The sequence below is a fragment of the Python bivittatus genome, unplaced genomic scaffold (genome assembly GCF_059951505.1).
Source record: "Python bivittatus isolate LINGU-HERP-01145 unplaced genomic scaffold, Pbiv_v1 ctg000190_np1212, whole genome shotgun sequence".
Classification (NCBI taxonomy): Eukaryota; Metazoa; Chordata; class Lepidosauria; order Squamata; family Pythonidae; genus Python; species Python bivittatus.
This window is the reverse complement of record NW_028277042.1, coordinates 21,993,797-22,016,419: the sequence shown is the minus strand read 5'-3', so window position 1 is coordinate 22,016,419 and position 22,623 is coordinate 21,993,797. Positions and strand designations below refer to the sequence as shown.

General features: G+C 62.4%; 1 protein-coding gene across 1 annotated transcript; it reads right to left on the bottom strand.

The window, feature by feature from the left end:
* Window positions 1-1,303: 1,303 nt before the first annotated feature.
* Window positions 1,304-22,608, bottom strand: WWP2 (WW domain containing E3 ubiquitin protein ligase 2). The gene is made up of 24 exons (XM_088136309.1): window positions 22,479-22,608; window positions 21,944-22,006; window positions 20,500-20,647; window positions 20,020-20,135; window positions 16,449-16,586; window positions 15,818-15,914; window positions 13,816-13,931; window positions 13,238-13,427; window positions 11,720-11,809; window positions 11,206-11,380; window positions 9,684-9,738; window positions 8,238-8,319; window positions 7,897-8,025; window positions 7,633-7,711; window positions 7,447-7,518; window positions 7,262-7,350; window positions 6,669-6,828; window positions 5,029-5,162; window positions 4,458-4,598; window positions 4,073-4,193; window positions 3,121-3,225; window positions 2,886-2,982; window positions 2,608-2,680; window positions 1,304-2,513 (listed from the first exon to the last, which is right to left on the bottom strand). Exons 2-24 carry the CDS (start codon window positions 21,990-21,992, stop codon window positions 2,414-2,416), a joined length of 2,556 nt encoding a protein of 851 aa, XP_087992435.1. The 5' UTR covers window positions 21,993-22,006; window positions 22,479-22,608; the 3' UTR covers window positions 1,304-2,413.
* Window positions 22,609-22,623: the final 15 nt, after the last annotated feature.

Here is a 22,623-nt window from a genome sequence, read left to right as displayed (position 1 = left end):
GCTCACTCCTGCAGGCCCTGCTGCCCTTGAGATGTTCCCGAGTCTCCCCTGCTCCTCTGGCTGGGAGAGAGGAACTGCCACCGGGTGGTTGAATGGAGGCCAAGCGTCTGGTGTACTGGCTGTGGTGAGGCCTCAATTAGATCTGGTTCAGCAAGGGCACGGACCCAGCCATGGCTGGGAGAATGGAAGGGCAGCCTCAGTTCCTCAGCCCCGTCGCCCTTAACCTGTTGGAGGAAGGGCGACATCCAGACCTGCCGATCGCCAGTGGTTTCCTCCATGCCAGCGATGGCAAGTGGCCCAATTGCCATGCTGCTAAAGTAGTCCTGCCCCCTTCCCTTTTGCCCAAACATCTCTGGTTCACATTCTCCCTCCACCCCAAACCACTTGGCATCCCAGAAGAGACCGACATAGGGGCTGGGAAGATGGCAGTGCCACCATAAGCAGTTTCAAGTTGTTGGGGAGCAAACCAAGCCCCGGCCAGAAGGAGCGTTCCCAGGTCAGCAAGGGGCCCCCAGCCTGGCCTCCTGACTTCCCGCGGCAGTCCCCAGTGCCGCAGGGCCATCTGGTTCCCCAGGGAAGTGAATGATCCTTCCTCTGCAGCAGAAACGGCTTTGGGCCAAGCAAAACCCCTGGTTATGCCTTCGGGCAGCAACTCCTCTGCCCACAACGCACAGCTGCCAGGCGCTTTGGAGCCAAGGGTAGGGGAGAAGAGCCCTTTGTGCCAGACCAGGTTCCTCCCCTCCCCTCCCCTCCCCTCCCCTGATGGCACACAGGGGCGGCCTGGATCCTGCCAAGAAACAGCACGTCCTCCCTCTCCACCTACAACTCCCCGTCTCCCTGGGCGCCTTTCCGCCTTCCTGTGCTTAATGGGCTAGTGGCTTGCCATTCAGAAGGCTTCACCAGGCCCATGGTCCTCTGCCTATACGCCAGCCTTGGCACAGGTCCCCAAGCGAACCCACCCACTGGCAGGAGTGTGCCCAGGAGCACCTGCTGGCTGCACATTTCACCATTGGGCTCGGCTGCTCTGCTGCCATTAAGCAGAGAAGCAGGCATAGAGATGGGCTTCTGTGTTCCTTTTGCAGGCACGCTATGGCCGCCAGCCAGCAGGGCACAGAACGGGCAATGCGCCTCAAGTCAGCTGGAGAGGCAGGAGCTAATCCTGCCGGCCATGTGGCTCCCCTGGGTGCAACCCTCCTCACTCTCTCACTGCAGCCCCCGCCCGTTTCCATTTCCACCTGGGACTGAGCAACCTACTGGCTGCCGCCACCGCCCTTTCCCCGCCCGAAGCACAGAGACACCCAAGCAGCTGCGGATAGTTTATTGCACAAGAAGTTGGCATCACTGAGGCAGATGGTGCAGTACAAAACTATCTAAGGTCCCATCAAAAGCTATTGCAATTCTTGGTGTCCAGAGACATTTATATACAAATTTATATATTCACATACATGTTTTTATACACGTACATACACATGCCCTCCGTGGAGGCCAAGGTGCCCCCCAAGAGTGCAAGGTGCACAAGCACACCCTTCCTGGAGCCGGGGCGACCTCTGCTGCTCGCCCCTCGGGCTTCCCAGCCACAAACTCAAGCTGGGGCGACCACGCTCAGTCACGGGATTCAAACTTTCACAGGCAGATCTAACCGCCTGCCTCTGGGAGCATGCAGGCCCTTTGGTCAATTCTGTCTGGAGATCTCCAAGCGATACTTCCTCCGACTCAGGGCCCCCGTATGGGCCTGCCCCTCAGCTGTGGTTCCTAAGTGCCCAGAGGCTGTGCCTCAACTGCAACCACAGCAGGAGCAGGGGCTGGTCCGTGAAGGAGCCAACGCTGCTGGGCACCATCTAGAAGCTGGGAGGGTCACCCTGAGTCACGTCTTCCACTTGCGAGGCCAGAGAGCAGCCCATGGAACATGCCCCAGCCCGTGGCAGAAAATCAGCTGGTCTACTGAGCGCAAAGGCCTGCTTGGTGAAGAAAAGCAGGAACAGGCCTTGGGGCCAGCCAGTCTGTAGCAGTTCCCAGCCCAGCTGGAGCTTGGGCATTCGTGGCAATATTAAGGCTGTTGGAGGGGGAGGGGAGGGGAGGGGAGGGGGGCTGCTTCTTCTGTGCTGAAGCGCTCTGTGAGACCCTGGTGGGAACAGCTGTACCAAAGGTAGCAAGAGGTGGGACTGCAGAGGGCCCAAAGTGCCCATGGAAGGAGGCTGAGATGCCCAGGGAAATACAGCTCAGAATGTAGCAGGTGTGGGGTGGGAGGGAGGGTGGGTCTGGGAGCCCGCCCTGGCCTTGCAGGGGGATGCATCCTCTACAAGACCTGGCCCAACTGGTCCCCGAGAGGGTCTCCCCGGCGCCATGCCCTCCCAGGGATTCTGCCCTTTCTGGCACACAGGATGGCTCTTCTCAGGCACCTTCCAGATGCCCGTCACTCCTGCCCGAAGCCCTCTGTCTCCTCGACGGCATAAAGAAGCTTCTCCTTCAGCTGCTCGTAACTCTTGTAGGGAGGCAGGTCCAGGCGGTTGAAGCTGGAGAAGGCAAAGGCAAGGGTCGGTTGGCAGGGTCAGCTCTGCCCCCTTTCAGGGCTGGGGGACCTCACAGGTCCTGCCCACGCGGACTCACCAAGTGTGGCTGCGGGGTAGCCAGGTCTCCTTGCCCACTTTATCGATGCAGAACTTCTGGGGTCCGTTGCTGCCTGGTGGGAAGGAACAGAGGGCCCCCTCAGTATGGAGCAGTCCCAAAGCATCTTGGGAACCGCAGCAGCTGAGGAGAAGCCTTGCTGGGAAGAAAGCAAGTGGCTGTGGCTGCAGCGGCGGAAATGCGTTGCGCAGAGCTGGCGAGCCGGGTGCCTGGCATCCCAAATGGGCCCTGCTCCCCACTCCCGGTGGGGCAGGCCTTACCAATGAGCTCTGCGAATCCTCCCACAGGCAGGCGGCATGTCCCGGTCACAAACTGCAGAAGCCGGACTCTCTTCTCGTTGTCCATCTCCTTGACCACCTGCAGCCACAAGAGGGGATGGTAGGCCTCCTGACCTCCTGGCCAATCCCTGGGGTCAGCCCCCCACTGTGCTGTGGACTTGCCCAAAGGAGGCGAGCACTCAGGGGCTGCAGGGCACTCCTGGCCGCCGAGCCTCACCTGCCAGAACCACTGGATCTGCTTGCTGCTCTTGGTGTAATGCCTGTAGATGGTGTTCTTCTGCCAGTCGCTCAGGTCGATCTCCTGCATGCCGCACAGCATCAGCTAGGGAAGAAGCAGGATGAGATCTGGGCTGAGTCACCTGCCCAAAGAGGCTTCCAGGAGGGAAACCCGAGGCAGGCAGCTGCCCACCACCACTTCAGCAGGCAAGCTTAGCTGCCAAAGGAACGCCGGGACGACTCGCTGCATGAAAGCAGAGGCGATGAATCGAATACGCTTCTGCATGTGTGGATTCGCATATGGATAAAATGAGGGTGCTGAAGGAAGATGACCCGCTTTGGTCTTGGACAATGCGCTGGCTCTGGCTCAGCGCCGGGAGCAGGGGAGACGCCTTGGGAGGGCAGGTCCTGCTAGCCTGGCATTAGGAAAGACTGTGCCTCGAAGGAAGGGTCCAGAATCAAACCTCTCATCAACCCGGGATGCCCTTGAGTTCATCTAACTGACTGCACAGAGAGCCAGCTTGGTGTAGCAGTGAAGGCCCCAGGCTAGAGACCAGGAGACCCTGAGTTCTAGTCCCGCTTGAGGCACAAAGCCAGCTGGGTGGTCTTGGGCCAGTCACTCTCTCTCGGCCCTAGGAAGGAGGCAAGGGCACAGCACTTCTGACATCTTGCCAAGAAAGCTGCAGGGACTTGTCCAGGCAGTCGCCAGGAGTCAACTCTGACTTGAAGACACAGAAAACAAAATGAACGCTGACTGAATACCAGCAGCACCACCCGGTCCCAGGCAGCAGGAAGAGTCAAGCGGGGCTATGGGGCATTTGGCTCTCAGGGCTGGGACAGGACAGGAGAAACAACCTGAGAACAGTGCGTGGCTGTCCTAAGAAAAGAACTGGAGGTCCCTGCTCCTCGCAGGCCAGCGCCTGCCACATGGCGGCTGGGAGGCTCCAGCTCACCTCCAGCTCCTTCTCGTCGAAGTACCGCAGCCACTCCAGAGGGGCCACCTCGTTGAAGCCATCCAGGAAGGCCTTGGTCTGCTCCTCAACTCCTCGTGTGAACCGCCAGTCGGTCAGCAGCCTGCAAGGAGAGAAGACCACTCAGCCACCCCGCCCAGCTGCTCCTTCTGTCAGCCAAGGACACCGTAGTCCCCTGGAGAAGAGAACTGCCCAGCGCCCCCAGGCAAAACTCTGCGGCCCAACTGCTTTGCTCCCGTGATTGTTCCAATCATCCTCAGACCCGCCAGCAGGCCAAGGTGGGCTACTGTCCTCCCAAGAGGCCACAAAGGAGCCGGCAGCCAAGGAGCCTGGGTGCGTTCCCGTCCGCCCTGAGGACTCAGCTCACATGATATATTCCTCCTTGTTCTCCTCGGTGACTCGGAGGTTCTCCCCGCCCTCCTTCAGCTCGTGGGTGGTCACCTTGCCCAAGATTTCCATATCCTGGATGAAGTAGAGTTCCAGGGCACACTCCTCGAGGCTGTTCTCTCTGCAAAAGCCGGAGAAAGAAGACTGGGATCGCCCCCCAGGCAGGGGCACTGGGTGCCTTCTGGCCCCAGCCTCTCCAACGCCACACGGCCACATGAGATGAGGATGCCCAAGTAGAACTGAGGGGGCGCCTTCTCCTTCCTGTCGTGGACCTGTCCAAGACCACTCGCCATGTCTCCCTTTAAACTGCCCCTCTGACACCCAAAGCTGAGCTACGAGAAGCCACCGTGTAAGGGTACTGGCAGTTAGAAATCCTCCACCCCCCCCAGTTTATCTCTCTGCCTCCAGAACAGCAAAAACATCGGGACTGTTCTGCTCCCCTGCAAACACTTAGCATGACCCCTTGGGGGAGGCCTGAGGCAGCAGTGACCTCTCTGCCCCGAGGCCCACGTCTGCTTTGCAGCCAGGCAGGCCTCGTGAGGAGAACTGACTTGATCCAGACGATGGAGTTGTAGAATTCGGGATCGATGGACTCCAGGTCCTTGAGGGTGGGGCGCTTGTTCAGCATCCGCTTGTAGAAGGGCAGGGTGAAGCCCGTGTCGATGAACTTGCCGTGGTAGAGTGCCTGCAAAGGAAGGAGATGCCCCAGAAGTGTGAGCCTGGCCCCTGGGACCCTAGCATGGCGGTCAAGCGTCCCTTGAGCTGGACTCCAGCGAACCGCCACATTGTCCTCCTCGCCACGACACAGAAGCATTTGCTGCCGCCGCCTTCGCCTTGGGATCAACTCCTGGCGGCCATGCCAACGCATCTGTGTTGTTTTCTTGGGTACGAGGCAGCCAGCACGCGCCCCCAAGCGCCACAGAGCAGCCTGCCACAGGCCTGTGTGCACAGAGCCAAGAAAAACGCAGACGCTGGGGATGAGTCAGAGCTGGGCCCGGGGGAAGGGAAGGACTTGGGGACAGGCCGCCCTCCCAACCCAAGGCACGCGGACGTAATCCAGGCCGCGGGCAAGGGGTACCGGCAGCTCTGGCGTGCTCTGGGAGTTTGCCGCAGCCGCCCCCGAGGGGTGAGGGGGGCAGACCAAAGCTTCGGCAGCCACTGGGGCTGGGGCATCCGAGGCTTCGCAGCCCTTTGCCACAGCCGCAGGGAGGCTGGCTAACAGGGCGCTGCCCTCTCCCCTTTTGCTAAGAAGCGGCGATGCTGGATTTGGAAAGTGAATGAACTCTCTGGGAACACATTTCTGCGCAGAAAGGCCACCTGCCTGCATCCCTTTGCGTCACCAGATTAGGTCAGCCTAATTTATGCACGATTTCTAAGCTAAAAGAAACAAAGCAGCCTTAAGCAGAGGTGGAACAATAAATCCTTTTTTTAAAAAAGGAAATGTTTTCATTCCTTCAAAATGCACCGTTTTCTTTTCCAGAATGCGCTTTTCCTGTTCCCTCCTTTTCAAAGGGCCCAGGCCTCGTAGCCCTGCCCCCCACCAGATCCCGAGACTTGCCCCCCAAGGGCCCAGCTGGCATCTTGGCCCCAGAAGGGGCCTCATGGCAGTCCCACCAAAAGGCTCCGCTAGCGGAGGATTCTGGGAGACGCGGTCCTGGCACACTTGCAGGGCGCCTGAAGAGCCGGCTGGAGCAGCGCATCAGGGGAGCGTGGGGGTGAGGTGGGGCAGGCGCAGATGGGCATTTGTGCCCAGGGACACGGCAGCAGCCTCGATCCCCAGGCAGATTCCATGGCGGAACAGGCTACTTGGTGTTGGAGAGCACCAGGGCTCGGAAAACATCTAGCTGGCTCAGAACGGGGCGCCTGGTGCCACCGTTTCTGACTAGCAAACGTTACTAAAAGGCATCGGTCAAGCTCCCAAAAGCATCTGCCTTTCAGCCAGATTTGGTGCCGGCTGACCCCTCCTGCTTTCTGGCCAGCGCAGACCAAGGTGGCCCCCTCCCCCGGGTTACGAAGGCAGGCAGCCCTTTCGGTCCAACTGAAGTAAAAGCCCGCATGTGAAAAAGTTGCCCCAGAGGGCCGCCTTGGCCCCAAACCACCCCAGGCGGGGGGCGGATGCCTGGACACCAATCCCGGCCGGCCGGGCGGCCTCGGTGCTCCGGGGCGGGAGGGCCACCCGGGGCAGGCTCACCATGGCAATGAAGCGGCCGATGAAGCGGAAGTAGGTGAGGTGGTCGGGGTTGATGGAGGAGGCGGGGTTGATCTGCAGGCAGTAGTTGTTCTTGCCGGCGTACTCGAAGAGGCAGTACATGGGGTTCAGCACCTCGTGGGACAGGAGGAAGAACCACTCGCTGGGGAGAGAGGAGAGCCGGCCGGTGAGGCTCCTCCGGCCCCCAGCCGCTTCTCCCGGGCCCTGGCCGCCTCTGGGGAGCAGCCTCGCTCGATGCAGAGCCCCAGCATCCTGTCCGTGGTTCTACCCTGTGGTAGAACAGCATGAGGGCACCTACCATAGGGTAAAACCACTGGCGGGACACAGAGAGACGCGTCATGCGCTCCGGCAGGGGAGGGCCGGGCCAGTCGCCCCTCGAGCGGAGGGGGCACTGCGGCCGTGGCGCGTGCCCCCCGAGCGGCAGGGCCCGGTGGCCCCCAGCAGGCAGGAGTCCGTTGCTGGCCTGCTCCCCTGCTCCTTTCCGGCCTCTTCTTCCGCACCTTCTGGCAGGACCGGATGAAGTCTCCTGGGGGGGTCAGAAGGGCAGTTCCCCCCATCGTGCCCTGCCGACTCACCGGGCAATGCCGCCGTAGTCCAGACCCTCCTCCCCGCGCATGATGATGTACAGCCGGCGCCGCAGGTCGTAGGGCTTCATGTTCATGATCTGCAAGGAGAAGCCGGGAAGAGGGGTGGGCGGGGTGGCCAGGCAGGATTGCACCCAGGGCCGAGCTGAGCCGCGCCCCCTAAGGCCGAGCCTCACCTGCTGGAAGGAGTCCTCAAAGAGCGTCTGCCGCGAGACGCTGATCTTGACGTGGCTGGGGAGGGCATTGGACTGCGAGGGGGAGAGGGACCATGAGGGTCTTGCGAGCCTGCTCAGGCCCGCCCCCCGCCCCTGGGGCCCCGGGGCCCCTGGCCCTGCCCAGCCCCTTCCCCCTCGGAGACTCACGTGGCAAAGGAAGCGGAACTGGTGGAACTTCCAGCGAAAACTCCGGTCGTAAGCGCCGGGGGAGCCCCCCTGCTTGCTCCTGCGAGGGAGGGGACGGGGGGGCCTTAGGCGTCTGCAGCGAGGCCGGAGCAGCTGGGCCACAGGGCCACCCCAGAGAGCCCCACGGACCAGAAGCCCAGCCCCAGCTCCGGTGCGAAGCGGCCCTTGGGGGAGTGAAGGCAGTCCCCGCGTTTCCAAGAGCTTCTAAGGCGGGGAGGGACGTACCCAGACTCGAATCCAGGGCGGGGGTCCTTGAAGGTGGTGGTGCGGGTGTTGTGGTCCACGAAGTAGCGCACCCGCTCGCTTGTGTACTTCATCTCCCAGCCGGGGGGCAGCGCTGGCTCTTGGACCATCCTGGCCAGAGGAGGGAGAGACGGGCACCTGTTGGCGAACCACCCCTGCGGCCGGACCCCTTTCCTCCCCCCGCCTTGGCCCATGGACGGAGGCAGCCTGCCCTCCCCGAGGCCCCTCCAGAAGCAGGAAGGGTGTGGGGGAGGAGCGCCCAAGCCGTTTCTCCCGTCCTGGGGGCACAGAAGGGGCCCCGGGTGTGCTGGTGTGCTACCCACCCCTGGGTGCGAGGATCTTCCCATTGTGTGGTGCGGGTGTTGTGGTTCACGTAGTACACTCGCCCGTTATCTTGACGCTTTTCTGCAAGGGAAGGCATTTCTGGCCAATGGTGCTCTCTGAAAAGCTCCGGCAAACCGCACAGCTGCCCCCAGCAGCCCGGCTTGGGGGGAAGGCGGGTGTGTCCCCCCCAAGAAGGGGCGTCCGTGCCGCCCCCCCGGAGGACTTGAGATGCTGTTCTGCGCGACGTCTGGCCCAAGGCCGGGCGCAGGGTGTGCCTCAGGCCCCTCCCTTCTTTGGGCCCCTGGAAAAGACTTCCTGGCCCTTCAACGCCCTGCCCAAGCTGTCCTAAGATGGGCCCCCGAGGGACTGCCTGCTTTGCCCCACATCTCTGACAGACGCTCCGCCTCGCTCCCCTCCCCGACTGAGCACGACAGGACGTAGGCTGGGCAATGGGCCCCCGACTGCCCAGTCTGGAGAAGGATGAAGCCTGGCAGCTGGTTACGGTCAAGTGGGAGGCAACTGGAGGGCACCTCTCCTCCAATGCCACCACCCCGTTGGGCTCAGGGTGCCAGAGGACTGAGGCTGGGGGCTCAGTTCCCTGGAGCTGCTGCTGGGCCTTCTGTGCGGAGCCTGAGGCTCTCTGGACCCGCCTTGGCCACCACAGCCTCAGGGGCCCGAGGCGCAAGACCTGAAGTCCTGCTGGAGGGCCGCCCCTTGGCCCACATCCCTCCCATCCACTTGCAGCTTCCTTCCTCCAGGTTGGGGACGCCGACATTGCAGAGGATTCTGCTGTGCCCCCAGCTCTCTCCGGGAAGGTGCCCCACTGCCTCCTACCCCCTTCCCTGACCAGCAGGGCCACCTTTGTTTTGCACAACTCAAGGTAGCTTATATAATGCTGTTGCCTCCCATCTTTCCACAACAACCCTGCGAGGCAGGTTGGCTGAAAGAGAATGACTGCCCAAGGGAGGAATATCACTCAGAGCCTCCCAGATTCTAGACCAGCTGCTTAACCCTCCACCCAGCTGGCTCTCCCTGGGCTTCACTGCTGCAGGATCAGGACCGTGATGATCACTCCTAAGGAAGACTGGCCAGGTGGGCCTCTTCCCCCCCAGCTTGTGCCACCCTTCTGGGGCCCCAAAGTGGCCTGGGAGGGCCTCTTACCCTCACCAAGGTTCCTGCCAGAGACTTTGGGGCTCCCTCCATCTCCCCTACCTGGCCCAGCTGACCCAGGGGTCACCCAAGCAAGCTGGGCTCATCCAGCAACAGAGCTTTCCCGCCCCCCCCCGAAAACAGAAGAGGGGAATGCAGCAGCTCTGCCAAAAGCCCCTCAGTACAGTGGACAAAAAAGTAGGCAGGTTTGCAATAAAGGAAGGATTTGAATCCAGAGCCGGTCTGAGAAGCTCAGGCTGCCAGGGACTGGAGGCGGCAGAGCTGACGGTACTTACCCCAGCCAGGAGGAAGCGGGCCCAAGGGGTCGTTGTCAGCAGCTGTGCCAGAGGACTGGAGGGAGAAAACCAAGTGCCCCACTGGTTAGGTGTGGAGGCAGCAGCCAGCGGGTCCTCTGCCCCATCCCCTGCGCGGTCTGCCCTGCCCTGCCCTGCCCTGCCCCGGTGGGCTAGAGAAGCCGAGTGACTGAGAAGGACGCCGAGCATCATCTGGTGCGCGCGCGACTCCAGGCAGAGAGTGGGAGCGTGTGGGCCGGGCAAAAGGCGCCACTGCCCCCGTGCTGGCTGAGGCGCTGAGAGCCCCACCACAGCCCCACGTCCAGCCTCCTCCAAACCACACGCAACAGGGGGAAAAATATCGCAGGCCTTTCCAATGAAATCATTCCCACAAGCCCGCCACGCCCAGAGCTTCCTGGCTCAGCCTGCCGTCTGCCGCCGCCGCCTCCTCCCCCTCGCACGGGGCCGCGAAACCCAGCGGCTGGGCGTGAGACAGGCTCAGCCTGAGAGGGCACATTCATGCCACCCAGACAGGCGTCTCCCCAGCTCCCCCCGGCCCAGGCCGGTACAAAGCACCTTTATCCGACTCCGGGCCATGGGGCTGGGCCAGGAACACAGCAGCGAGGTGGGGGACGCAGCTGCCAGCAGCCGCCGCCGCCGTGGCCGGTTGTTTAGATAGCCCCCTCCCCAGCTCTCTGCAGGGCCTCTGGAGAGAGCAGAGCAGCCAGAGCTGTGAGGCTGAAGAAGTGCCTCATTGTGCCCCAAAGGTGTGTGGGTCTCATTCCCACCCTCCAAGGGGGGCCGAGCCCCAGCTGAGGCACGCTCTGGGAACTTGTGCATGGGGCTTGTTAGGGACTTTGCTCCCCAAGCTCTGGGGGGCCTGGGCCCAGTCACCCCAGCACCAGGATTGTGCTGCCCATGCAGAGAACAGTTGGCGCTTCTTCAGCGTGACCTGCCACCAGCGTCCTTGGCCCTGCCAAGCCAAAGGACCCCTTCCCTTCCCTTCCCTTCCCTTCCCTTCCCTTCCCTTCCCTTCCCTTCCCTTCCCTTCCCTTCCCTTCCCTTCCCTTCCCGCAGCGCCCAGTCCTGAAGTCTTCAGAAGCTGGTTTCACACAACCTGCTAAGTGACACTGGACTTGGGTCCTATTTAGTAGGGCACCTCAGGTCAACTTGTTAAGCCAAAATATATTTTTTCCGTTCCCAGGAGGAAGAAGCTTCTGCTCCACCTGCCCTCAACTGACCTCTGCCTGGATTAAAGACGGCTGCTTCCCACGTTTGGGGCCCCCTTCCCCACATTTACCAAGTTTTTTTGAAGACAGAAGGGTCCTAGCAGAAGGGTCCTAGGCTCCCCGAAACACCGAGAGTGGTCACGGAGGCATCTAGGAGACCCTCCAAACCGTCGCTGCAGGGCTGCACTGCCCAACTAACTCTCCCCACCAACCCTGGGGCTGATGTCCGGCGGGGCCCCTCCCCTCCAGGAGAAAGGAGGTCCTGCTGCAGGGCCACGGGGGGTGAAGGCCCCCACCTGGTAGAGGAATCTTTGGCTGAACTGCTGCATGGCGCCTTGGAGCTGGTTGCGCTGGCTCTGCCACTGCTCGTAGGTGCGCACGTACTCAGCTGTGGGTCGCTGCCACGTGGTGGTGCGTGTGTTGTGGTCCACGAAGTAGCACCTACCACGGGGGTCCACACGTTTCTCCCAGCTGCACAGACAAGGGAGGCCTTGTGAGGAGCCCTCTCCCCCCTCCCCCCGTTTGGACAGGCCGCCCCACCACACCAGGCGGTATTCACTGGGGCAACTCTCGCCCGGCCCAGCAGCGCCTCTGGAGACTGAGAAGGAACTTGGCTTCTCCAAGCACCCGGCGGTTGCAAGGCAGCTGCACCCTCTGCGTTCCACGCTGCCGGGGTGCACGGCCAGGGCAAGCGGGTTTCTGGAGACGGGCCCTGGCACCCGCTTGGAGGCCACCACCGATCCGTTCGCCCGAGGCTGAGGAGACGGCGCTTTCCCCTGCCTGGCTCCCAAGCACACCCCCAGTACCTACCCTGGTGGAAGGGGGCGCTCCCAGGTGGTGCTCTTGGTGTTGTGGTCCACGTAGTAGACCCTCCCGTTAGGCAGCTCCCGTTGCTCCCAGCTTAAGGAAAGGGAGAAGAAGTGAGGGGAATCCCTCGGGGGCCGTTCTCGTGCTCTCAGCCACCTCCGGCTCGTCCGGCAAACATTGTTTCCGTAACTCTTGGGAAATGAAGCAAGGCCTTGCGGGGACTGGCAGCGAGTGCCTGAATGGGACCTCTGGTGCCCCAAACACGACCCCCCTGCCCCAGAGCAGGATACAGGTCCACAAGACATCCCTTTGCAATTTTGCCTGGCCAGGGAGAACAAGGTGCAGCCCCTGACAGGTATCTCCCTCGTTAAGGAGGACTTGCCTGCTCTCAAACTCATGAGGACTAGACCCTTAAGTTGGAACACGGCATTCAGAGACAGCTGCTGCTGCTCCGCTCCAGCCAAACTGCAGGAGCTCTGCCTGCTCGTCTGTGCAAGCGGGCCACTGGCCAACTGGCCCCTGGGCTACCCGCCCATCGTGCCGGCTGCAGCAGATATGCCTTGCTGGGAGTGGAATGGCCATGCGGAGCCACCCTGCCATCCAAGCAAGATGCCTGGCCTTTCGCAAGGAGCCATAGCCATAGCCCGCGCCCGCCGGTAGGGAGCATAATGTGCCTTTGTGTGCGCGAGACGCGGTGCGAACGGGCGTACACACTGTGTTAATGAGGATGGCTGTCCCCAAACCAGACGCACGGCTGATAGGAACCAGATGCTGGGCTGGGGGGAGGAGGAAGTGGGGGAGGCTGCTTCTCCCTCCGTCCAGTAAGTAGGCTGGGGAGGGGCCTTTGGATGGGGCTCCCAGGAAATGGTTTCCTCCGAAGAGCGCAGCTCCAGCGCTTTAGCCCAGAGACGCCAGTGAGCCACTGCCCTCCCTGTGGCTCCTGCCACCTCCTCGAGAGCTTGTCTGCGCCCAGGCAACGGGGGAGAGCAAAGCAGAACTCCGGGCCGCTGGAGGAGGACAGTCCTGGGGAAAAGGGACGCAGGGCCTGCGCACACACGAGCGTTGCCCCGTGCCCCCCGACCGCAGGGACTCTGCCCCCACTGCCGAGCCCAGGCCCAGCACGGCCACGAGGGTGAGAGGTGGGGGATGAAAGAGCTTCTGAGAGGCTGGGATTTTTCCAGGAGCAGCTGAGCCAAACACAACAGGGCTCACACAACCCACACAAAGACACACTGAGTACCTGGCAGTGACACACCCACACGGGAGGCACCGCACCAAGAGGCGTTTCCACTGGAAAATGCAGGAGGCCCTTGTGCCCCCGGAAGACGTGGGAAGCCCAGGGCGGACAGCTGAGCAAAACCCGTCGTGCGGAGGCCAGACACTGCGCCAGGCTGCCTCCTGCCTCTTCACCCAGACCCAGGTCTTATCTACCCCGCCCCCCCACGTCCTGCTGAGTGGACCTGGAGAGGCTACCTCCCTTCTGGCCGAAGGCCCCATCTGCCCCCTTACCCTAACCCTTACCCAGGGGGCAGAGACTCCAGCGTCTGGACTGCCAACTGAGAAGATTGGCTGCCTGAGTTAGGTCCAGGCTCTTCCACCTCGGCGGGGATGTGAGCCACACTGGGCTGGGGGGCCGCGTCCGGCCCAACTGCGGGGGGCCCAGCCAGCTCCTCTTCGGCAGCGGCTGCAGAGCTCTCGGACTCTCCGTTCACTGGAAAGACAGAACTTCTGGCCTCCTCCCTCATCTCCACAGCACTGCTCATCCATGGCTTCCCTCCCAGCGGCACAATACAGCCCACCCTGCTAGAATGCCGGAACCCCTGCTCGGCATGAAAGCTGGCTGGGTGGCTTTGGGCCAGTCCCGCTCTCCCAGCCAAGCCCACCTCACAGGGTTGTTGTGGTGGGGAGAGCAGGAGGAGGATGATGGAGTACTAGGTATGTTCGCCACCTTGAGTTATTTATACAAATAAGAAAGGAGGGGGGTAAAAGAAGCCTAGACTCTAGAGTGCAATCGCCCACTAAGGGCTTCCAGCTCAGGGGCATCCCGGTTCGCCCCAGATGGCCGGCTGGGCAGACCCTTCTGCTCTCCCCAGGCCAACCTGCCCTGCTCTGGCCGCCATCCTGGCCTCTCCCCAGTGGCTGATGCTGGATCTTCGGGCTCTGCTCTTGGGTGGCCACGCTCCGCCTGGGGGCTCCAGCTGCAGACCTCTGCGCTCTGGGGGGGAGAAACAGGAGATCACCACGGCAGCCCTCCCGCCAGGCCCGTTCAACACACAGCATTCGCTCGTGCGGCAACTGAATGAAGCGCGTCTGGAGCTGCCGCTGCGCCATTTCTTTGGTTCCCGTTCGCAGGCCCCGGGAGACGCTCAGAGGCAGCGCCCGCCTCGCCCGGCACGGCAGGACCTCAGTCTGGGCCAGAGATGGGCCGCCCCCAGCACCTCGCGCAGCCTGGGGGAGGCCCGGCTGGTTGGTGTGAAGAGGTGGAGCTGGATGCACCAGCGCCAGGCCTGGGATGCACCAGGCGAGGCCAAACGGGCTGAGAAGGCATGGCTCGCAGCTGAGTGGGATCTCCTCCACCCCGGGCCAGACCTCGACCTGCTCCGCACTCTGCTGCAGGATACGCAGGGCCACTCCACGGTCCATGGGAGAACTAGGGCAGCCTCCTCAAACAAACTACAACTCCCAGAATTCCCAGCTGGGCAGGCTCCAGAAGGATGGACTGACCGGAATTATACACCACTCTGTTTCCTGAGGAGCTTACAGAACTAACATTACAAAATCGATAGCCAAAATCAGTTCGTACGATTATAATCAATGCATCGCCATAGAGGGGTAGCATATCTTACACATCCTCAACGGCCTGGAAGTAACACCAGGTTGGGACAGGGGAAGAGAAAACAAGTACCGTTTGTATCGTTTCTCGTGGGTACGTGTAGTGGGCACAAGTCTGCTCCTGGCGTGGTGTACGAGGAAGGCCAGTGGGCTGCCTCCCCACTCCTAGGAGCGCTTCTGGAAACCCAGTTGGCCATTTCCAACGTACAACTGATTGGCACCGGCCGAGAGGGCTGAAATTATCCTTCCTTCGGGCTCCTAACTTGGCATCATCTTTTAATAGCTGTGTGGAACTGAACCAAGGCAGTCACATGGCAAAGCTTATGGAGCTTAAAATAGGACCAGGGAAACTGCGCAGGCGGTGCTGGGGGAAGGGTGGGGTGGGACACTGGGCCCACAGAGGGAGGAGGCAGGTGGAGGGGTGACCAAAGGTCTGGGGAGAGAGCCAGGTCCGCTGCCATCCCATCCAAGCGCCCGCCAGGCCACAGAGCCAGGATGCCCAGAGACCCAACAGGCAGCACATGGACAGAGCAGCACCAGGAGATGGGGGGCAGCAAAGGGGCCCAACCAGCCAGAGCAGCAAGGGCAGAACCACCGCTCTGCGCCCCCTGCCCTAGCCCCAGCTCCTCGCTCGTGAAAGGGGGACCAGGATGCCTGCCCACCACGGGCTCAGAAGCGGATGGCAGACAGGGTGGCCTCAAGCACAGCAGTGAGAAATTCCTCCACCCCCCGAGATGGAGCACTTGGGGAGGAGGCGAGAAGAGTGCCTTTTCTGCTCAACCCACAGAAACGAAGCCAGCACCCCCCAGCAAAGCCCCCGGCACAGCCCACTCTGAGCAGAACATGGCCAGCCCTTCACTGCACCCAAGCTGGGAAGCATCCCGAGGTCTCTTCCCAGTCTGTTTTCTCCCTGAAGGTGAGGGTGGGCAGGAGACAGCAGCCCCCCTTCCCCTCACCCCACCAGTCCTGAGCAGCAGGGACCCCGCCGGCCGGGAGGGAGGGAGGGAGGCTTCCATTTCCAGCAGCGACCCTCTGGCAGCCCAGGAGGGGTGCCTCAGCGGCCGTGAACCTCCCCCAAGAAGCATTTGCTGCAGCTGCGTGCCCCACGGGGAAGAGAAGCAGCCTCCCTGGGACTGAGGGGTCCGAGAGGGCCCAAAGGAAGGGGACGGGAGGGGAGGGCTGCACACGCTTGAGGGGGAGCAGTCGGGCTGTCTCTCCTCCCTCTGCAAGCCCTTCGGGGCCACCTTCCCTGCCGTTGCAGAGCCTTACCTGGACTGGCCACCAAAGCAGCTTGTGCTGGACGCCTGGGGCCTGTTCTCAGGGGATGCAGCCGGGCCCCCAGAATCCCTCCCGGCTCCCTGGGGCCCTGAAAGAGCAAGAAGCCGGGGAAAGGCCCCGCAACACACGGAGCTGAGCCTGGAGGGCTGCCTCCCGGGCAAGGCAGCCACCCCAAGGGGCGGGCAGAAGACGCACTCGGGATTCTTCGGGGGAGCCTGGAAGGGTCTCCCAGGATGAGGCTGGCAAGCTGCAGGGGCCTCAGGCAACTCATGCAAGTTGGACCCCTCCCTCCCTCCCTCCCTCCCTGGGCTGGAGCTCCCCGGCAGGGCTAGGACCCCCTTCCCAGAAGCCACCGGTTGCACTGGCAGCCCCCAAACGCCTGGAGATGAGGAGCATCTGCCCAGCGCTCCCTCAGCCCCCTGCCCAGATGCTCCTCCCAGGAGAAAGCCGCTCGAGGGAGACGCTGCCACCTCGCCTCTGGAGGGCTCAGCCTCATGGGGCACGAGGCCTCCCTCCACGGCTCCGCAGGGAGCATCTGCTGCTGCTGCTGTTGCAGAGGCCGGGGCAGGGAGGACCACAGCTGGCGGGACCCAGCCCCATCCCACACGCAGGGCTGGCTCACCTTCGGCCGCGACAGGGCCGTTCGGCAGGCTGCCCACCTCAATGCCAGGCCCGTCCAGGAAAACCATCAGCTCGCCGCCCGAGAGAAGGCCGCCTTTGTTCTCTGCCTGCAGGTTCAAGGTCAGCGGCTTGTTCTCCACTGCGAGGGCGAAAGCCATTGCCTGTCAGAGCCCCTCAACAATGCCCACGCCTGCTTCTCCCCAGGCATCTGCCCTCACCCTCACCAGTTGCCAGCCCTTTACCATCCTGCGGAACCCACTGCCTCTCCATCACCCCCGACCGGTCCCCCTTCCGGCTGGACCCACCATCTGGAGCCAGCAGGAGCCCACCTGCTCCTCGGGGCCCGTTTCCAATTGCGCAGGGCAGATGCCCGGCCCTGAGCACTCCTGGAAAGCAGGGAGGGCGCTGGGGGCCCGGCCTGAGTGGCTTTTGCCCCACATCTTCCTTTCCCAAATACGGCAGCTTCTGCTCAGGGAAGCCTGCAGACCGGGCCTCCCAGTGACCCTACGCTGGCCTGGTTTCCCGAGTCCCAGGTCCAGAAGGGAGCCCAAGCAGGTGCTCTGAAGGCATCTTCTTTCACGCCGGGGGAGATGCCCCCTGCCCCCCGGCTGCTGGTGCCACCCAGATCCTTTGCCCACACAAAGACAAGAGGTCCCTCTCCGCAGGCTGAGGGCTCAGCGCACCCCCATAAGAAAAGCAGTGCTTGCGAGCCCCACTGGGGCACCAGTGGCTACGGCTGCCGAACGAGGGGTCCCGGGAGAGACGCGCACAAAGGCAGGCTGTGTCTCGGCAAGCAGAGGGGAGAGGGCCGTGGAGCCTTGAACCAGGCCTCGATTCAGGGCCTCCAAGCAGCACGGCTCCCTTTCGGCTGGGACTCCCACCAGGGGAGGGGGCAGGGGGAGGGAGCGCTCTGGCAGCAGCCGCAGCAGCGGGGAGCGCAGGGGAGGCCGGGGCCAGAACGGACCCCAGGAAAGAGGAGCCGAGCTGGAGTTGGGGAGAGCGCACCTTATAGAATGGAGATTTGGTCTAGAGAGAAAGGGCAAAATTCTGAATTTTAGGCTGGGGGGCAAGAAGGGGCATAGGATTTGGAAAGTGTACATAAAATCATCTCAGAATTGCAACTAGTCACCAACTGGTACGTCAAAACTGCCAAAAAGAGAAAAAACCCAAAAGCAATTTCAGGAGCACGGTTTGCAAGTCACAAGAAGCTGTATCATCTCCCTTTTCTAAGCAGCATTTGAGCTCTCTTCTCGAAAACCCCATTCAGCGTCGATTCTATATTTTAGGTTTTGGATACGCTGGATCAGGTTCCAAAGATCTGGAAATCCAGAGGTGCTCGGTGGAAAGCTGGAAGGAGCCAGCTACGCTGAGCGAGAGATGCAGCAGCCTGCAGCCCCTCCAGAGTTCTGAAAGGCTGCTGAACAGCTACGTGTGTCAGGAAGAGAAAGAACGGGCCCCAGTGCCCGTTTTCCACGGGGTGCCGTCCTGGTGGCAGCCTGCCCTGCCTGGCCAGGAGAGTCCTCAGGTGAAACTGCAGCCTGCAGGGCTGGCATCTGGAGGAACAACCCAGCCATTGCTCAGGAGCCCCCCTGCTTGCATCCAGTTGCTGGCAGGTTGGTGAGGGGGCCCCAGGGCAGCTTCCTCCCACCTCCTTGCTGGACAGGAAGCAACTCCAGGCCCTGGCCCGAGCTGTAAAAGCAGGGGAGAGGGGATGTGGGAAGGGGGTGCCCAACACACCCCCTCAACGCAATCTGAGAAGTGGGACAGGAAGGACTTTGTGCTCTGCAGCCTGGCAGGCCCCAAGCAGGTCTTCCTCCTGCAGACCTGGCTTGTTTTTCCACAACACCAGACACACACACACAGACGCGCACATACACCCGAGCTCTGGCAAGCCAGGCACACCCTCCTCTAGGTACAACCAGGATTGGGAAAGCAAGTGCCCCCTCAACCTTGGCCCAGGGCCTCCCCCCAGCCATCACTGGGCTCGCAAGGCGGGAAAGGGAGCACCGCCCTCCCTGCCCAAGGCCCAGGAACAAAGAGGGCCTCTGCCAGGAGGTGGCAAGGTCGTGAGCCGCAAATGAGGCGTTGGAGGGGGCCTGGGCAGGATTCTCCCCTGCCCAAGCTGCAAAGGGCTATCCGGCCGAAACCCGAGAGGCCACCGAGGAGCAGAAGGGGCCAAAGGGCAGCCTTGGAGTCAGTGAAGCTGCTCAAGGAACAGGGCAAGTGGCAGGGAACGGCGGAAGTCCCCAAGAGGGGACTCAGCAGGACATTCCCAAAGAGCTTGTGAAGGTCTCTGCCCCAGGAGGATCAAAGGCAGCTCCTGGGGCTTCCCTCCCTGGGGCCATCAAAGTTTGGCCAGGGCAGGTCATTCATCAAGGACATCCGAGAAGGAGAGTCTAAGCCCAAGGCCGCCAGCAGCTCAGGTCAGTCCACCCCTGAGCCTGCTTCCCCCATCCAGCGGTGTCCCTGCACTTAGCCGGAGCATCCGGCTGACCGGGAAGAGCCCTTGGATTGGGGCTGTCCATCCCGGGCAGGGCCTGGAACGGGGAGCAAAGTCAAGGGCCAGACACCCTTCCATGGAGGGATCATCGGCTTCCTCCTCCTCAGCTGCCCCTCGCTGGTGCCGTCGCCATCCCAAAGGCTTAGGGATGGAAAGCCAGCGAGCGATGGAGCAGCCAGGCCTCCCCGTCACCCAGGATCCCCTCCATTCTGGGTTACATCAGCTGGGAAAGTATGCACAGGAGAGACCTGGGGCCGGACTGTAGCTTTAAAGCCTCCACTTGCAGCCGAAGCCAGGGAAAATTCCATCCTTTTTCTGTATCTGGCAGAATTTTTTCCATTTGCTTCCCCAAGCTGCCTCTCAACTTATGAAAGGAGCACTGTATCCACAGAGGAGGAGAAACGTTCAGGTGAGCGATGAGATGGGAAAAAGGCAAGGCTTGCTCTCTGTCCCCAGACGCCTAAATGTGTCTCCAGGCCAGGCAGGGTGGCCCCAAGGGCCCCCAACGCTTCCAAGGGCAGCTGGGGCTCCAAGGAACCCCACACCCGAGGGCCCAGAGGTACCCTGTTCTCAATCTCTCCCTCCCGTCCCAATCGACACCCCAGTCCCAACAGGCGGAGATCTCCAAGGAGGCAGGCCAAGCCCAGGCAGCCACTGCCGGGCCTCAGAAGAGCGGGGTCTCCGCTCCACGCCCTCCCCATTTCCCCCCAGCCCAGCACCGTTTTCTCTGCACCAGAGCCAAGGAGGCGGGGATGGGAGCCGGGCTGAACAGACAGATGCTGCACTCCCCCTGAATGGAGACCTTTATGCAGCACAGCTGCTGAGGGCCACCCCAGAAACCGCCAAGGGGGGCAGCAGACGGCTGGCAGCCAGAGGAGGCACGGTCTCCGGGCAGCCGCAAAAACAGCCGCTGCCACGGCTGCCATCACCCCACTGCGGGCCTGAGAGGCCGCCCGGCTGCTCACAAGGTGGCCTTGTTCCTTCCCTGGCTGGGCGTTTCACTGCCAGGCGGCCCAGCGAGGCCAGGGCGGCCAGGAGCGTAGGGTTCAGCGGAGCAGAGAGATACCTTTACCTTTGCTCTGCTTCAGTGTGCTGGAGAGGTTGACTGACGCCACTCCCAGCAGCTCATTCCGCAGGGTGTGGCAGCTCCACAGCTTCAGATCCAGGTGGCTTTGAGAGGTGACGTTCCTGGGGACAGAGAAGGTCAGGGTGGCAAGCCTTTGGGACCAGGATGTCACACAAACCATTAAAAATAGGGGGAAATTCAAGCGTAGCCCACAGAAGGACCCAGCATTCTGCTCTCCCTTCAGATTCCTGCCCAGAAGAGCAGACAAATCCGGAGCTGAGGCCGCAGCAACGGGGTCAGCCAGCACGGCCCTCCTGCTGGCCTGTCTGGCAGAGCACCCAGCCCTCGGTCAGCAAGGGCAGCTTCTACGGTGGGCAGGCCCAGCTGGAGCAGGTCCTGGGGGCAGGAATGCAGGACTGAAGGGGCGAAGCCAGCCCCGCCCGGAACAGGCTGCAGCCCCCCACTGCTCAGGGTCCCAATCCTTACAGCACCAGGCTCTCATTCCAGAGCAGCTCAGAGCTCCCAGTCTGCTTCCCTGTCTTCTTGGCCTCGTTGGCGAGTCCATCCACTACCACCTCCACAAAGGAGGTGATCCGTGACTGGCGGCTCTGGGCCTTGGGCTTTGCTGACACGACTGTGGGAGGAAGAAGGGACAGAAGTGATTGTCTGCACCTACCCCACCCCTCTGCAACCCCCCCCAGATTTTCTGGGAACCCCAGCTGAGCCACTCTGTCCACAGCAGCATCCACCCTTTGCGTGCATGGCAGTATCCTAGGGCCTGGTGCAAAAGGACGCGCCAAATTCTACATTTCAATGACTTGAAAGCAACTCCATTTATGGCAAAGCTTCACAGCTGTAAAGCAGCCATGGCCTCGATGGGCAACAACTCCCAACTGGAGGGAGCACCCTCTAGGCACCCCATATCTGGAGCCAACCTCCAAGGTGGAGACGCTGGAAGCGAGACGTGGAGGGCACCGGGGCACTGCCAATGGCTGGCCCAGACCTGTTTGAGAAGCTGCTGGGCTTGGGAGCCCCCTAGTGGCACACGGAGGCATGGCAAGCAGCTGGCCGGCAGAAAGGCAAAGGAGGCCACGCAGACGGGCACTTTCGTGGGAGAGAGATGTGCCAAGGGCCTCCCCCCACCTTGCTGCCTCGGTACTGGGGTGGGTTACTTGTTCACAGGACCCAGAGTTAGGGGCAAGCAAACAGCGACCACATTTTTCAAGGTCGCTTAACAGGAACAGTAAACACTGCACACGCCCCAACAGCTTTCGGGGTAGGTCACGCGGGCTCTGAAGAAAGCAACTCACGTTAGCAGTTGTTACTTGACCTTGGCCGCTTGAAGATGTACGGACTTCGGCTCCCAGAATTCCCCAGCCAGCCATGGTGGCTGGAGAATTCTGAGGGTTGAAGTCCACGCATCTTCAAGGGACCAAGGTTGAGAAACACTGCATTAGGAAAAGGACGGGCGCTCTGCATATATACCAATGGGGTCTAAGCCGAGCAACCAGAGCTGCAGCGGACGGTTCAAAGGAAACGTCAACCCACACGTAGAAACCACAGCTGGGCTAATTCCATGCTAGGAACGCTCAGGAACAGCACAAAAAACGCCGCTGCCTGTTTTACAAGAGCAGCCTGTCGGGAGATGGTTCTGGGATCACCGTGCAGCGCTCCGGTCACCCCACCCAGAGGATGGTGCGGCTGGAAAACCATTAGGGCGGTTCCTCTATAAGCGTTTCACTTTTAGCCTGAGAGCGAACGAGGAGCAGGACTCCGGTAACGCCATAGCACGTAGGTGAAGCCTGCGGCAGCGCATAAAGATCGGTGGAACGGAGACCACCGTTTCCTTCCCCGCCAGAGCGGGGCTCAGCCGAGCATGGGGGCGCTGAGGACGGCCAAGAAGGCACTTCGCCCTGGGCAGGAGACCCACCTTTCACAGTGAGCGGAGATTTCTCCCCGACAAGCCCCTCCGAGGCCATCTCATCCTCAGGACCTGCAGGAGACGGGCGACAGCGGGCGCCTCTGAGCTCCAGGGCTGGGCCGGCCGCAGAGCATCCCCGGCGGACAGGCTCCCCGCCTTCCCAGGGACCGGCCTCCCCCGCCAAGCGCCGCGGGAACGAGCCCGGAGCCCCAGCCGCGCCGCAACTCGGGGCAGCAGGCGGCCTTCCTCTTCCGGACCGCGAGAGGGGCGCGAAGGCGAGGCCGGGCAGGCCGTTCAGCGCGGGCAGCAGCAGGCGACGGGCGCTCCGTCCCGCTCCGTCCCACCTGCGCGGCGCCAGCCCCAAGGCGGGCGGCTTCGAGGGCAGCGGCGCAAACCGCCCCCGCCCGGCTCTACCGGGGCGAAGTCCAGGGCCGCCTCCCGCCGGCCCGTCCGCGGCCCCGGCCCGGGCCCCGGCGCGGCGCTGCTCAGGCCGCCCCCGGAGGAGGCCCGAGGCGCCCCCGGCCGGGAGCCGGCCTCAACCCACCTGCGGAGCCGGGCGCGGCCGCTGCGACCTCCGGGGGCCCCGCGGCGGCTCCAGGCGGCGGGAGTCCCGGCGCGGCCTCTGCGTGCTTCCGCGTCTGGAATCTGTCACGTGACGGCGGGTCACCCGGGCACGGCCGGACAGAGAG

Excerpts from the sequence above, each read along its gene's own strand:
- WWP2 (XM_088136309.1), bottom strand. The coding sequence starts at position 21,992 with ATGGCCTCGGAGGGGCTTGTCGGGGAGAAATCTCCGCTCACTGTGAAA. Across the intron at positions 7,351-7,446 it reads TTGAGGACTCCTTCCAGCAG|ATCATGAACATGAAGCCCTA; the intron begins GTGAGGCTCGGC and ends TTCTCCTTGCAG. Across the intron at positions 2,681-2,885 it reads AGGATTCGCAGAGCTCATTG|GCAGCAACGGACCCCAGAAG; the intron begins GTAAGGCCTGCC and ends CCTTCCCACCAG.